The following is a 12,342-nucleotide window of genomic DNA, read 5'->3' as shown; positions in this document are numbered from 1 at the left end:
TATGAGCTGGTACACCTGAAACACATCAAGATCAGCCACTGGCCAGTGTGTTTAACTTGGCAAAACTTTCCAGTTGGTTTGGACTTTCTGACTGGATTTTAAAAACTATCTTTTCAGTTTTCTAAATCTAGAGGTACAGAGTTTGGATATATTCTTGAAGGGAGGGCAGACAGGATCCCATATGGAAGAAATTGTTAAACAAGAGGGCTCCGTATTGTTCATAAAGTAGAAAAGAGTTGAATACCCAGCCTTTTGAAGAGTGAGCAGTCCGTTTGTTCTCTGTTAACGATGTTTTCTTTCCTTATTTAATGCCTCACCATGGAGCTCTGATTTCCTTAGAGCTGGGGGATTGTGGCGGCCAACCGCGTGGTCCTCAGTTGTTCCACAAGCCATTGTCCTCCAGATGCAACTCAGCCCCAACTCTTTCAGTGCGGTTTCTTTGGGGAGTCCTGGCTGGACTTCACATGGCTCATGAATGCTTAAATATTCCATCCGGTCTGCAAACATGTCACGGGAAGATGGATTTTCTTAGTTTCTAGTGAAGTATTTGAACTGGTTCGTCTCTCCTCAGGGTATAGAAGTAGACGCTCTCTCTGCCATGTACTTCTGGAAGGAGGGACAAGGAAGTGTCAGCTGTGTTCGCTCTCTGTATTCCCAGGTTGTCGCTTTTGAGTCTCAAGGTCATTGCTTAGGAGCTGGGCTGTTCAGATATCACCAGCCTCAATTCTGGCTCCTCCGCTAACCTTCCCAATTTGTGTGTTGAAAGAATGGAACTGTCTACCCACAAGACTCTGAATGATCTTTGTAATATATAATGTGTCCTAGAGAGTAGGTTTTGGAAATTATTATTCCTGCAAGGGGATCTTAAATCCAGACTCAGTGTAAACACGAGGATGGCCTAATCTTCAGGATTCCGATGAAGGATTTTCTTTTGTCTTCACCTCTCCACCTTTTTTAAAAAAACATTTTCTCTTTTTTCTTTGTAGCTACTAAGCTGCCTTATTTGTGTTCAATGCCAGTGTGAAATTAAAGCTGGATTTTTATTTACTGACAGATTTTTATGGTTACTTAGGCTTATAGAAGTAAATCTTTTTAATTAGACAATAAGTGAATATACTTGAATTTCCAAACCTCTTTTCCTGTTGGACATTCCTGGGTGGCAGCACGTGTGGCAGGTGGGATCATATTTTAACGGGTTCAGTAAATTAGCTGTGGGGTGTTGGTCTTCGAAGTCAGTGGACGTGAACCTTGTTGAACCAATCACATCTTTTATATCCACTTGTCACATGAACATTTAGTTACGTTCCCCCCCCCCCCCCAATTTGTGCATTTCATTCAGATCAGCTTCAAAATGAGCCTTTGAAATAGAGATTCTTAAAATGAAATTCAGCCTAAGGGAGCTGCTGATTTCTCACGGTTCCTTTAGCAGGGGAAAGAAAACAGTGGCCTCATTTTTGACATCATTGTTGGCTCTGTCCAGGAAGGGCCGAGATTCTGCAGGTCGACCTGGATGGCATGGCCCCTTGTGGAGTTTGTTAGTTTGCTCTTCAAAGGACACGTGATGGAAATACCAATTGTAAACGTTCTAAAAACTTCCATGTTTAATTTATAATATAAGTAATACTATGAGGTAACGCCTTGATGGAGCCTGTTTTGGAATGCAGATTGACCTTTCCCTTGAAATTTCGGGACCCTTGGGGGATTAGCACTCTCCTGGCTCTGCCTTTCCAAATTGGAATGGAGCGACGGCCGCCCCGGCCTGTGGCGCCCCGGTCTTGGTAGTTTTTCCATGCCATTTAAGAGCGTACACGCCTTAAGTGAAAAAGCCTCAAAAGACTTGTCATTCCACTAAAGAGAATGTGGACGATGTTTTCCTTCCCCTGTGGAGAAAAACAGGAGCACGCTACTGTACCACATCCCCCACAGTAAAAGCCTAGCATAAAAACGTCTCGCTCCCTTTGTCAAGTACTTCCTTAGGGCTCAGCAGTTACTGAAGGGAACGATCCCGGAATTGCATGACGCTTGCTACTTTTGTAATGTACTCTCTCTGTGCTTATGTTTTGGAAGTGAGTCTTCTTATTCACTGTATATATCCTGACCCTCTAACTTTGTCTCTCCTGTCTACCAGGCCTCCCCCTTGTCTACCTTAGAACTAGGAGTACAGCCAGTCTGACTAACCTAGAGCACCAGATCTATGCTAGAGGTACAGTATAGCCAAGCGAGGGCTTGCTTTATTTTGCTATTTGAAGAACTGCCTTGTCCATCAATTTCCTGTGAACGGGAGCCGGATGGGATACCCCGGGTGGGAGCACAGGGAGCACTTCCAGCTGAGGACCAGAGGGCTCCTTCTGTCAGGAGCGGGCGATGTGCCGCGTCTTCCGTCCGCCCTGCCCCTTGGTGGGGATGGAATCAGCCCGTCAGCGTCTGGGGCAGAGATCCCCAGTGTCTGCGGTGATTTCTGTCTCATTTGGAAAAGCGAGCAAATGGAGCGAAGCCGCCCTCCATCAGGCAGCGCCGCATGTCTTTGTTGATAGGCTCCTTGGTGGGCACCGAGGGCAGAGCAGGGGCACCATGGAGTAGAGGCCGTTGTGATCAGGAACCGAGCCAAGGAAAAATTTCCCAGGAAATGGGTGCTCAGGCACAGACCTTGATTTCTTTAGCTATAAATTGAAGTGCTTCAGACATAGAAAATAAAATGCTTTACTTCTGTCTCTGACCCTTTAACTTCCCTTAAGAATTTGACTAATAAGTGGGACGCCTGGGTGGCTCAGTTGGTTAAGCAGCTGCCTTCGGCTCAGGTCATGATCCCAGCGTCCTGGGATCGAGTCCCACATCGGGCTCCGTGCTCCGCGGGGAGCCTGCTTCTCTCTCTGTCTCTGCCTGCCACTCTGTCTGCCTGTGCTCACTCTCACTCTCTCTCTGATAAATAAATAAAATCTTTAAAAAAAAAAAAAAAGAATTTGACTAATAAGTAAATATGATCAGAAACACCAAAAGCTTCCAGGAATGGGAATCCCACGATGTTCTTTCCTTTAGTTGTTGGCAGGAGTATGATTTAATCGGTGTGATTTATGTCTATGCTTGGCCAACACCAGGTCCTGCCAGGGTCATGATATGTTTTGTAAAAAAGACTGTGTGAGCATCCTCTACGAGGAGTTCAGACCAGGGTGTTCACGCACGGGGGCCATACAGGGGTTTTCCCTGCGAGGTTTTGCCGAGATGGCTGTGTGTGTGTGTGTGTGGAGGGGGGGGTTGGCTCACAAAGGAAGCCCGTGATTGAATCTTCATTTATTAACCAATTTAGACGCTCAGCTTTTCTACATCTGTTATTTAATCTTTCAGGCTAAGCAGCCTGGGCGCCTTAGCTGGTGAGGGAGATGAAGTCATTTGCCTTCATGCACATGACCAGCTGGTAGCGGGCCTGGGACTTGAATCTATTTCTTTTTTTTTTTTTTTAAGATTTTATTTATTTATTTGACAGAGAGACAGATCACAAGTAGGCAGAGAGAGAGGGAAGCAGGCTCCCTGCTAGAGCAGAGAGCCTGATGCGGGACTCGAACCCAGGACCTGGGATCATGACCCGAGCTGAAGGCAGAGGCTTTAACCCACTGAGCCACCCAGGCGCCCCTTGAATCTATTTCTTATGATTTACAAACCATGTACTTTCTGATAGTCTGGACGCTTCTATGGTGTGAAAACCTACCCTGTTTATAAGGGCCACATTGCTCTGTGAGACAAGTCCAGCAGGCAAGAAATTTCCTCAGCCACGTGAAGCCCAGGTTGGATGTGAGGAACCTTAGGTCCTCTCGGCCTATGACGGAACGAGATCTGATCACTAGGGGCAGACTTTCTGGGGCCCCCAGGGACTGCCGCTCCCTTGGATGGGCTTGCGAACGTTGTTCGCTGGTGCTGTGCCAAAGACAAGGATGCGGTTGATTTGGACCCTACTGGCGGGAGATGTCGGGTCTGTCCCCTGGTGTCGGGTTGGGCTTTGTGGGCATTCCTTGTTGTTTATTCTCAGTGAGGCCGGCTGCTGAAGTCTGTGCTGTTGTGTGTAATCGACACAGGGAACGTGGGGACCTGAGCAGTGTGCCTGCCCTGACTGCTTCGTTCCAGAGCGACATGCTTGGGACTGTCTTTGTACAGACTCCTAGCACTTTTCTTCTGTATGACGGTGTGATCAGGGCCATTTGCTACCTGCTCTTTTTTAATCTAATTTGCAAATGGAAACTTCCAGTCTGGCTCACAGCGGGTATGAAAGCACATCTGGCTTCTTTGCCTCCTGGGTCCTTTACTCTGCTGTAACAAAGCAGCTCTCTCGTGCGCGGCTGGAGACGGAGGTGCCTTTCAAGGTGGCGCAGGAAGTGCTGTTGACCCCGCAGACAGCTCTGAAGTCCTTTACCCCCTCTGCTCCTGTCACCAGCCTCACAGCGACTCCTTAATTTTGTACTCGATGTCACTTTTTTTTTTTTAAAGCCAACCTTGCGAACTAAGTGAGGCCATTGGCATGGGAAATGCATGTCTTCTAGGTGATGATCTAGGAGATATTCTAGGAGATTATCATCGGAAGTATGTAGGGTGTTTGTAAAGACTACCCATAGAACTGAGCGACACGCTGCAAACTGTTTGTTTATTTTATCGGATTAGTGTGTCTTAGACTCCCTTGAGCCACTGTCCTTACCAAAACAGAACCTGCCCTAGCTTAAATTGCTTGTTTTTGTAGCATTTATAGTACCAGCTTCTGAGAACTTCAGGAGACACAAAGGGGAAGAAGAGAAATTGATTACTTTTTAAAAGGCAGTAGCAATTAGTGACACTGATGGTCCTGGCCCAGGCCTTATTCTAGCGGAGGGAGAAGGCAGGGTCGTTGTTGTAGTTTACCTTCTCGTTTGGCTGGCAGGAAACATGTGGACCTGTAAGGTGCATTTAATTTTGCTCTAGTGTTTTCAGTGGGCAGCCGCGGTCACCTCAAGGTGTCATTTTCCGCAGCCGCAGACCATGTAGGTCCTGGTCTTTCTAAGGCCGTCTTTGTGCTTTAGAGCTGGATGTGCCGAAGACTGGGCCACGGCCTGTTCTGTCGGTAGAGCCCGCATGGTGTGAGCACATGGCTGCTGCCTTTGTGGTTCCTGCCGCCTCCTCCCTCTTTGTCTCAGTATGACCCACGACCCACAGACCCACCGACTGGTAGAGGAGGCGCAGGCCCTTGGCTCTCCTCTCGGCATGCCCATGCCGCTCCAGGTCAGACCACACGGCAGGGCAGTGGTGTCCGCAGAAGGATCTCAGGGCAGCCTGAGTGCTGGAAAGCCATTTCTGGCCACATGGATTCTCACTTCTTTCTTTTCTTAAGAGAGTTTATAGTCGAGTCTCTGGAATTTGGGTACTTACAGTTTTGGATTGATCAGTGTTTCTTTCCAGTTTCCCTGCTCAGAAGCTGTTTTGGGAAAAGAAACCATACTTTATGCTCCTTCTATAGTCTCCCCATGGCCTGCCTCATCGCAGACGGTAATGGTATCAATGTGAAAAAAATGAGCTGAAGATTTCATTTAAAAACTTTTGGGATAGTGTATTTCTGATCTTCCAGGGAGGGCGAAAATAACTATTAGTTTAAGAGAATAGAAGAGAATGTTTTTATTTTGTTACAAGATGCATAGTATGACAAGTGTAGCTTTTGTAGAAAGGGAATCTTTATTAAAGGGCAGGCATTTTGGACAAAGTTGGAATAAGTCTGTGTGCTGTATTTTTTTTTTTAAGATTTTATTTATTTATTTGAAAGACAGAGATGACAAGTAGGCAGAGAGGCAGGCAGAGAGAGAGGGGGGAAGCAGGCTCCCAGCTGAGCAGAGAGCCCGACACGGGGCTTGATCCCAGGACCCTGGGATCATGACCTGAGCTGAAGGCAGAGGCCTTAACCCACTGAGCCACCCAGGCGCCCCTGTGCGCTGTATCTTGCTACAGTTCGGGTCACTCATGGAGAATATATTCCTTGGGACTTGTGGGGATCCAGTTTTCTCTCGATTCCAGCCTGGTTAGGGCCTGGTACCTTTTCCTGAGTTAAGCCCCCCAAGACTTGTGGGAGGATTGGGGACTGGGAGTCATCCCACATCACGGCCAGTTGTTGGGGGGGGACCGTCCCCACATAGCAGGCAGCAGAGGACACGGAGATCCCTTGTGTCCCATCGCATACTGATGGTGGCTCTGTGTCTGTGGCTGCCACCGTCATCCCCCTTGCATGAGAGACGGGACACCACATGCAGGTCCGGGGAGGGTCTCTGCTGCGCAGACAGGGGCCTGTGCTAACAGCCTTCCTCTGTTTGCCCGCAGCAGAGGTGAAGACCCCCAAGCGCCGGCAGCCGTTTGTCCCTTTTGCTCTGAGGAACCACACAGGCTGCACTCTGTGGTTTGCCACCCTGACCACCACGCCCACCAGGTAAGGCCCCCAGAGTGTCCCCTGAGCCGTTTCTGCCACCAAGAGCTCCTCAACACCAGCCCAGCAGCGCGAGGTGGGCCCCTTCTGGAAGCCCTTAGGATTGTATTGGAATCGACAACTTGCTATCTGGCTGAGATTGATGATGGGGTAGAATCTATAGCTGGAGAAGTAGGTCCCGAGTCTGAAATATGCACATTCTGATCCCGACCCTGGTACACGTTATGTTTAAGGAGAAAGTCAAGTTAACGAAGGATGCGTGTAAGAGGTGGGAAGGAGAAGCCATCCCGCCTTTTCTCCTTGGTCCCCACCCCCTTTTAAAAGAAGCTGAATGCGGTTATTAAACCAGACACCCTGCATTTTTCTTCCAAGATGGCTTTAAAAACACCTCCCACATTCCCCTCACCGAGAATTATCTTCCAAACCTCAAACAGTTCACCCCAGATGGAAGTGAGTGGAGCTTGGTGAACAAAGGAGAATTTACCTGGGCCGAGGATATTCTCTACCAGCTTCCTGCCTGTGTAGACCTTGGCTCTCCCCTCCAAACGCATGCCGATCTTTCCAGTTTAGGAAATGAGATGCGTGAAGTAAATAACAGAACTGGCCAATTCGAAGCCACCCTCTCCTGCCATCCCTAGGTAGGATAAAGCGGTGATTGATTTCAGCTGTTTCCAAAGCTTCACCGACACTGCGATTGTCACAAAGATAACGGCAGTCCCTGACCTTTTAGGTCATCCTGGTAGCTAGGCTCTCTGGGGATCGAGTTCCAGGAGAGTTTCTGCCCCCAGCCCCGAGCTCTGGGTGGGATGGAGTTAAGCGAGAAGGACAGTCGTGCTGGTATTGTCTGATTTGTTTCCAGGGCTGCGCTGTCCCACAGCGGGAGTCCAGGGCTCGTTCCAGAAGGCAATGGCACATTTCTTGATGACGCTCACAATGTCAGTGAATGGCGGGAAGTCCTCACGGGGGAGGAGATTCCCTTTGAATTTGAAGCAAGAGGAAAGCTTAGACACAGGTAAAGTGTGGTTCATTCTTTTCCTCTCCCCAAAATATACCGTATAGACCTCTGCGTCACAAAAGATTGTCCCTAGTGTTTTGCCTTTTCATGTGCCTTTATTAATGATTTTAATGTTTCATTTTTAAAAGGTATTTCAAAAACCAGGGTTTCCTTTCTCTATTTTGGAAATATACTTCTTTCCATTAATTATCCCTCTGTTTGTCATGAGAGTTGATGGCCTGTGTGTTGCCGATAATTTGGTTGAGGCATAGGCAGGTGACAACACTCAAGTTCATTGTTACATTAGTTCCAGACGCACAACACAGCGATTCAGCAACTCTCCATTATCCTGTGCTTGCCACGAGTGTGACTGCCGTCTGTCACCACGTGGCACTATTACCCTGCCCCGCCTGTACTTCCTGGACTGTACCTTTTCTCCTCCTGACTTGTTCCTCCCATAACCGGCATGACACGTTCTTCTTAAAAGGTTATCAAAGCGCGTTGATTTCGGTTTTTAAGATACGTGTGTGCCACATCACGCTTTTAGCAGGCAGGTGGCTTCAGGGAGCTGGGCCAGGAATGATCAGAAGTTCTTGATTCTGAGGAGGATAACACTGACTCACGAGGGAGACTGCCGGCCCGCACACCGTTGGAACAGCCAGCCAAAGGATTGCAAAAAACATGAAAGAAGGTTCTGTCTCGTTACTGAGAGGTCATAAAGTGGCCTTTTATTTGCAAACATGTTTAAGAGGAATCCAGTGGACAGTGACTAGGTTAAGATTTTAGCATTTGAGCCTCATAGCCATTGTCAAGCTGAGCTGAAACTGAAGCACTCAGCTCCAGCCTTCTGCACTCTTGGGTTTTCATGGCACTTGAAGTCCTTGTGTGCAAACCTGCTCCCGAGGGAAACAGTCCTTCCTCGTGCACGGCCCATACCAGCGCCCATTATTCTCTTGGGGCTGGCGTTCCGGACTTGGAAAGATCGAGTTTAGAAAACCACCGTGCTGGGCACATGTACCTGGAAGCGATGGTAGAATTTCCAGGGACAAGTGAGCGTGTTCTTGTTCCACAAAGTTCCTGGAGAAGCTAATTATAGAACTGTTGGCTGGATTTCTTCACCAGCACCGCCTCCCTTGTGTCAGAAGGGGTTTGACCTCTTTGTCATTTCCGCTTTAGCGGACATGTCTAGTAACCCATTTCAAGTCTCACTGTTCTGCTTGAATTCATCAAAATAAATGCCTCCTCTGGTTTTTCCCTCTTTGGCACACTGTACCCCATTCCCTGCCTCCCTCCCCCTTTCCTGTCAGCCTCAAATCCAGTTTCCCGTTTCAGGCTTCTGGCTTGAATTAGGCAAAATCTAAAATAGAATTAAATGTGCAGTTTCCTCCTGTGCCTCCTGTTCTGCCCACTGCCTTCTGCCCCAGTTTCAGCTGGGCACTTTCGCCCTGAAACGCCAAGGGCTCCGTCTCTCATAACCTGTCTGTAGTCTTGCAGGACTGAAGCCAAACAACGGAATGTGGGTCTCAGAGAAGTAGGATATGCAACAAGGGAACCAAGAAAAAATTTGTCATTTTATGCATTTCCGAGAGTGTGGTTTTATGATGAAATTGCTGGTACAACAGTTTTACTAGCCCACTGGAATGGTTCTAGCTGACGTCATGATTTTATAGAGGTGGGGGTGGGTGGGGGAAGGACCTGGGCTTGTGCACAGGATTTGCAAAGTTTGTACAAAGGGAGGGCAAATGCCACTCTCGCTCAGGCTTTACAGATCTCACGCGGTTGTTTTAAGTATAACACCCAGTTAAAATATTCTCCTGATTTTTCTTGCATTAGGTAATCACCAAAAGGCTTAGCCAACTGGGTTTTTATGTAGTTATATAGTAAATCAGATTTGACTCTTTGCTTCTACTTTCCTTCCCTTTTTAAGATCGTGCTTAATGTCCTTTCCCATGTTCTGCCTGATAGGCACACCCACGACCTCCGGATTCATCAGCTGCAAGTGAGAGTGAACGGCTGGGAGCAAGTCAGCCCCGTGTCTGTGGACAAAGTTGGGACATTTTTCCGCTACGCAGCACCGGATAAGAATTCATCTTCCTCTACGGTGTGTGGCTTTCAAGTGGGGGTTTAGTGGCATGATTGTGCCCTGGCCACATGCCCTGAATGCCAGATGGTCCGACGCTTAAGCCTGTAACCTTGTTCTAGTGAGCTTTTCTGGTTCCTCATTTCCCCTAGCTCTAGGAAGAAGACATAAGATAATTTGGGGTCAGTCATAGGCATTTGTAGTCGATATGTAGATAAGCCACCCATGGTTAATTCCAGTAGAAAAAACAAGATCCAAATTACTGTGAACACATACTCCCTCACTCTGCAGATGCATCTTATATTCGGTTGGCCCAACCGGCAGTTTACTAATCTGCCAAACGTGTATTGGCTCCGTTGCTGCATATGGTTATGTTTCCTTTTTACAGGATCTTCTTTACGTTTCTTATAACGCTGTTCCTTGATCCTTCTGTCTCCGTGTCTCCAAATTCTCCTTTCTGGCATCAAGACCGATGTCCACTGTTAGTCGTTTTCTGATCACACATCCTTTCACATGCCCTCACCCTAATGGCACCCCAGCCTGCGGTGTTAGGGGTTGGAGGGCCGGCCTGGGGAGTGACGCCGGCGGCCTCCTCCTCGAGAACGCGCAGCTGGACGCTGGCATCCTGGCCGGTGTGGCCGCTGCCGGTGCTCTTGCCCGGCGCTCAGTCCGGCTTTGTAGAACTGCATTCCTCTCTGGGGGGCCAGGGACGAGTGGGAAAATGCAGATTTGCAAGGACCATCATCGCTTTCCTTTTTCTGCTTTTATTCATGAAAAATACTCTCGGAGAACACTGTTTCTTCCACTTCTCCTGTGCCCCAAGTTTCTTAAAAAAGGAAGCTTCTAGATTACATTCCTACTAAATTTACATCCAGTCAGGAAAGGACTAATTCCCCCAAGGAAACTTTTCTGTTGTACTGATGTGTCCTGGAGAAAGTCTGTATATGTGGAATGGTTGAAAAATAAGTATTATTTTTCCCATATCCTCTAAGATAAGATGTTTTCTCTTCCTGGCAGACCATGCTTTGCTAAGAGTGTTTATAAATCCCACCCTTTCAAGCAGATTACATTGTCATTGAATTTAATGATGCCTGTAATCTTAGGTCTGTGCTGACTCTCTGACTTCTGGACTCTTTCCTAGATTGGCAGCCCAAGCAGCAGAACGAATATTATTCATCCCCAGGTTTATGTGAGTATGGGTTTCCTGTGTCCTTGTGTTTACTGACCATACATACTGCGTTCAAACCGTCCATAGACATCCTGTTGATCACAGCACTGTGTCACCTGAATGTGATTAGAATTCATCTTTGTCCTTTCTTATTAACAATTACCTTCCTTTGATAAGAACTTTCAAGGAAATGCTTCCACTGACTTGGTATGTTAGACTGAGTTACAGGGGAGGAGGAGAAAATGCAAATGTGTGGTCCAAGGTTCCCTTCTCCTCTTCCCTTTTTAAGAAGAGAGAGAGTGTGTGTGCATGTGTGGGGTGGGGGGCATGGAGTGGAGAGGGGTAAAAGGAGAGGGAGAGAGAGAGAATCTTAAGCTTCACACCCAACGTGGAGTCCAGCACAGGGCTTAATTTCCCAACTCTGAGATCAAGACCTGAGCCAAAACCGAGTTGGATGCTTAACCGAAAGAGCCACCCAGGTGCCCCCCTTTCTCTTTCTATGTTAAAATATAAATTAATCCTGTATGGCTGGCTATATGCATTTCCTAGGTTTTGGTCCCAAGGTCATGAAAGTAAATAAGAACGAAAAACAGTAAGATTTTTTTTTTCCATTTGGCTTTTGAAACACCATTAGAAGATGATATTAAAAAACTGTCTTCAGGTTTTTGCTCATTATTTCTTCTCTCTGGTGGTAGTGAGTTCTGAAACGTGAGATTTTAGGTAAGCTTGGAGGCAGGAGCAGCAAAGTTTAAACCATCATTCTTTGGCCTTGACTCTGTTGGGCTTTACCAGCCTAGGTCAGTGGGCGCTTTGCTGCTGGGTGTGCCCTAGATTGGGTCCCTCTAGAAACCCTCCCAAAAACGACAGTTTGTCTGTGCCTTGGGATTTCCCGGAAGACTTGGTTCAAAACATGGAACTCTTCATTTTACTGTGCATTAGGATTGGTTTCCACGTACTGTTTGTTTTAATAAGAAAGTTGGTAGTATGAACGCTTGGATGTGGCGTCATTGGTTTCTCCAGTAAAAACAGCATTGTCAGTAAGTTCTGGACACTCATTCAAAGAATGATGGTAGCAGAAACCTTCTCTTTGGTGTACCTGATGTGGGGTTTGATACTTAAAAAAAAAAAAAAAAATTCCCTGGCACTTGGTAGTAGAATGAAACGTGTGTCGACTGTGTGAGCGAACGTGTGGAAACGAAGTGGCGGCTGCAACCCAAGACCAAAAATAAGTGATTTCCCTCTGCCCTGTTGAGTCTCGGAGCCTCAGTGTCCTGTTTGTGAAAAAGCGATTGCTGAACGGAGCCGAAAGAGTTGTGAGGAAGAGCAGTTTGATTTTAAAGTCCTTTGAAAAACAAACGTTGCCTTTTTACAGGCATGTCACCGAGTTGCGTCTGGGCCTAGAGTGTAATTTTCATGACATTTAGGGGGAAAAACGAATTACTGTTCCTGTGAAAGGCATGCCAGTACAGACAACTCTTTCCTACACACTCTCCTGAGTTTTACAAAGACAAGTTCTAACCTCGAAAGACTTCTTTGTTTTTCTGTGTGTGTTGGGCTGTATCCAGCCCATTGTTAGTGTTCGAGGAGTGTTTCTCACTTTAATGGTAATCTGGGAGAAAAATACCACAGAAGGTAAATCATTTCATGTTTTGCAAAGTCTGACCCCAGTGTTCCTG

General features: G+C 47.2%; 1 protein-coding gene across 9 annotated transcripts in view; it reads left to right on the top strand.

The window, feature by feature from the left end:
• Positions 1 to 12,342, top strand: part of VPS13D (vacuolar protein sorting 13 homolog D) — a 256,878-nt gene that overhangs the window by 94,278 nt on the left and 150,258 nt on the right. For 4 of the 9 annotated variants that reach the window (XM_046008734.1, XM_046008718.1, XM_046008785.1 and 1 more), the window contains 5 exons: positions 2,129 to 2,203; positions 6,322 to 6,427; positions 7,284 to 7,436; positions 9,384 to 9,519; positions 10,640 to 10,687. In XM_046008734.1, the coding sequence (XP_045864690.1) occupies positions 2,129 to 2,203; positions 6,322 to 6,427; positions 7,284 to 7,436; positions 9,384 to 9,519; positions 10,640 to 10,687 (518 nt within the window). The remainder of the gene's footprint in view (positions 1 to 2,128; positions 2,204 to 6,321; positions 6,428 to 7,283; positions 7,437 to 9,383; positions 9,520 to 10,639; positions 10,688 to 12,342) is intronic. The other 5 variants (XM_046008742.1, XM_046008725.1, XM_046008769.1 and 2 more) reach the window with 3 other exon arrangements.

This window comes from Meles meles, chromosome 1 (genome assembly GCF_922984935.1).
Source record: "Meles meles chromosome 1, mMelMel3.1 paternal haplotype, whole genome shotgun sequence".
Taxonomy (NCBI): Eukaryota; Metazoa; Chordata; class Mammalia; order Carnivora; family Mustelidae; genus Meles; species Meles meles.
The sequence above is the reverse complement of the archived record's forward strand: the minus strand, read 5'-3'. Positions and strand labels throughout refer to the sequence as shown.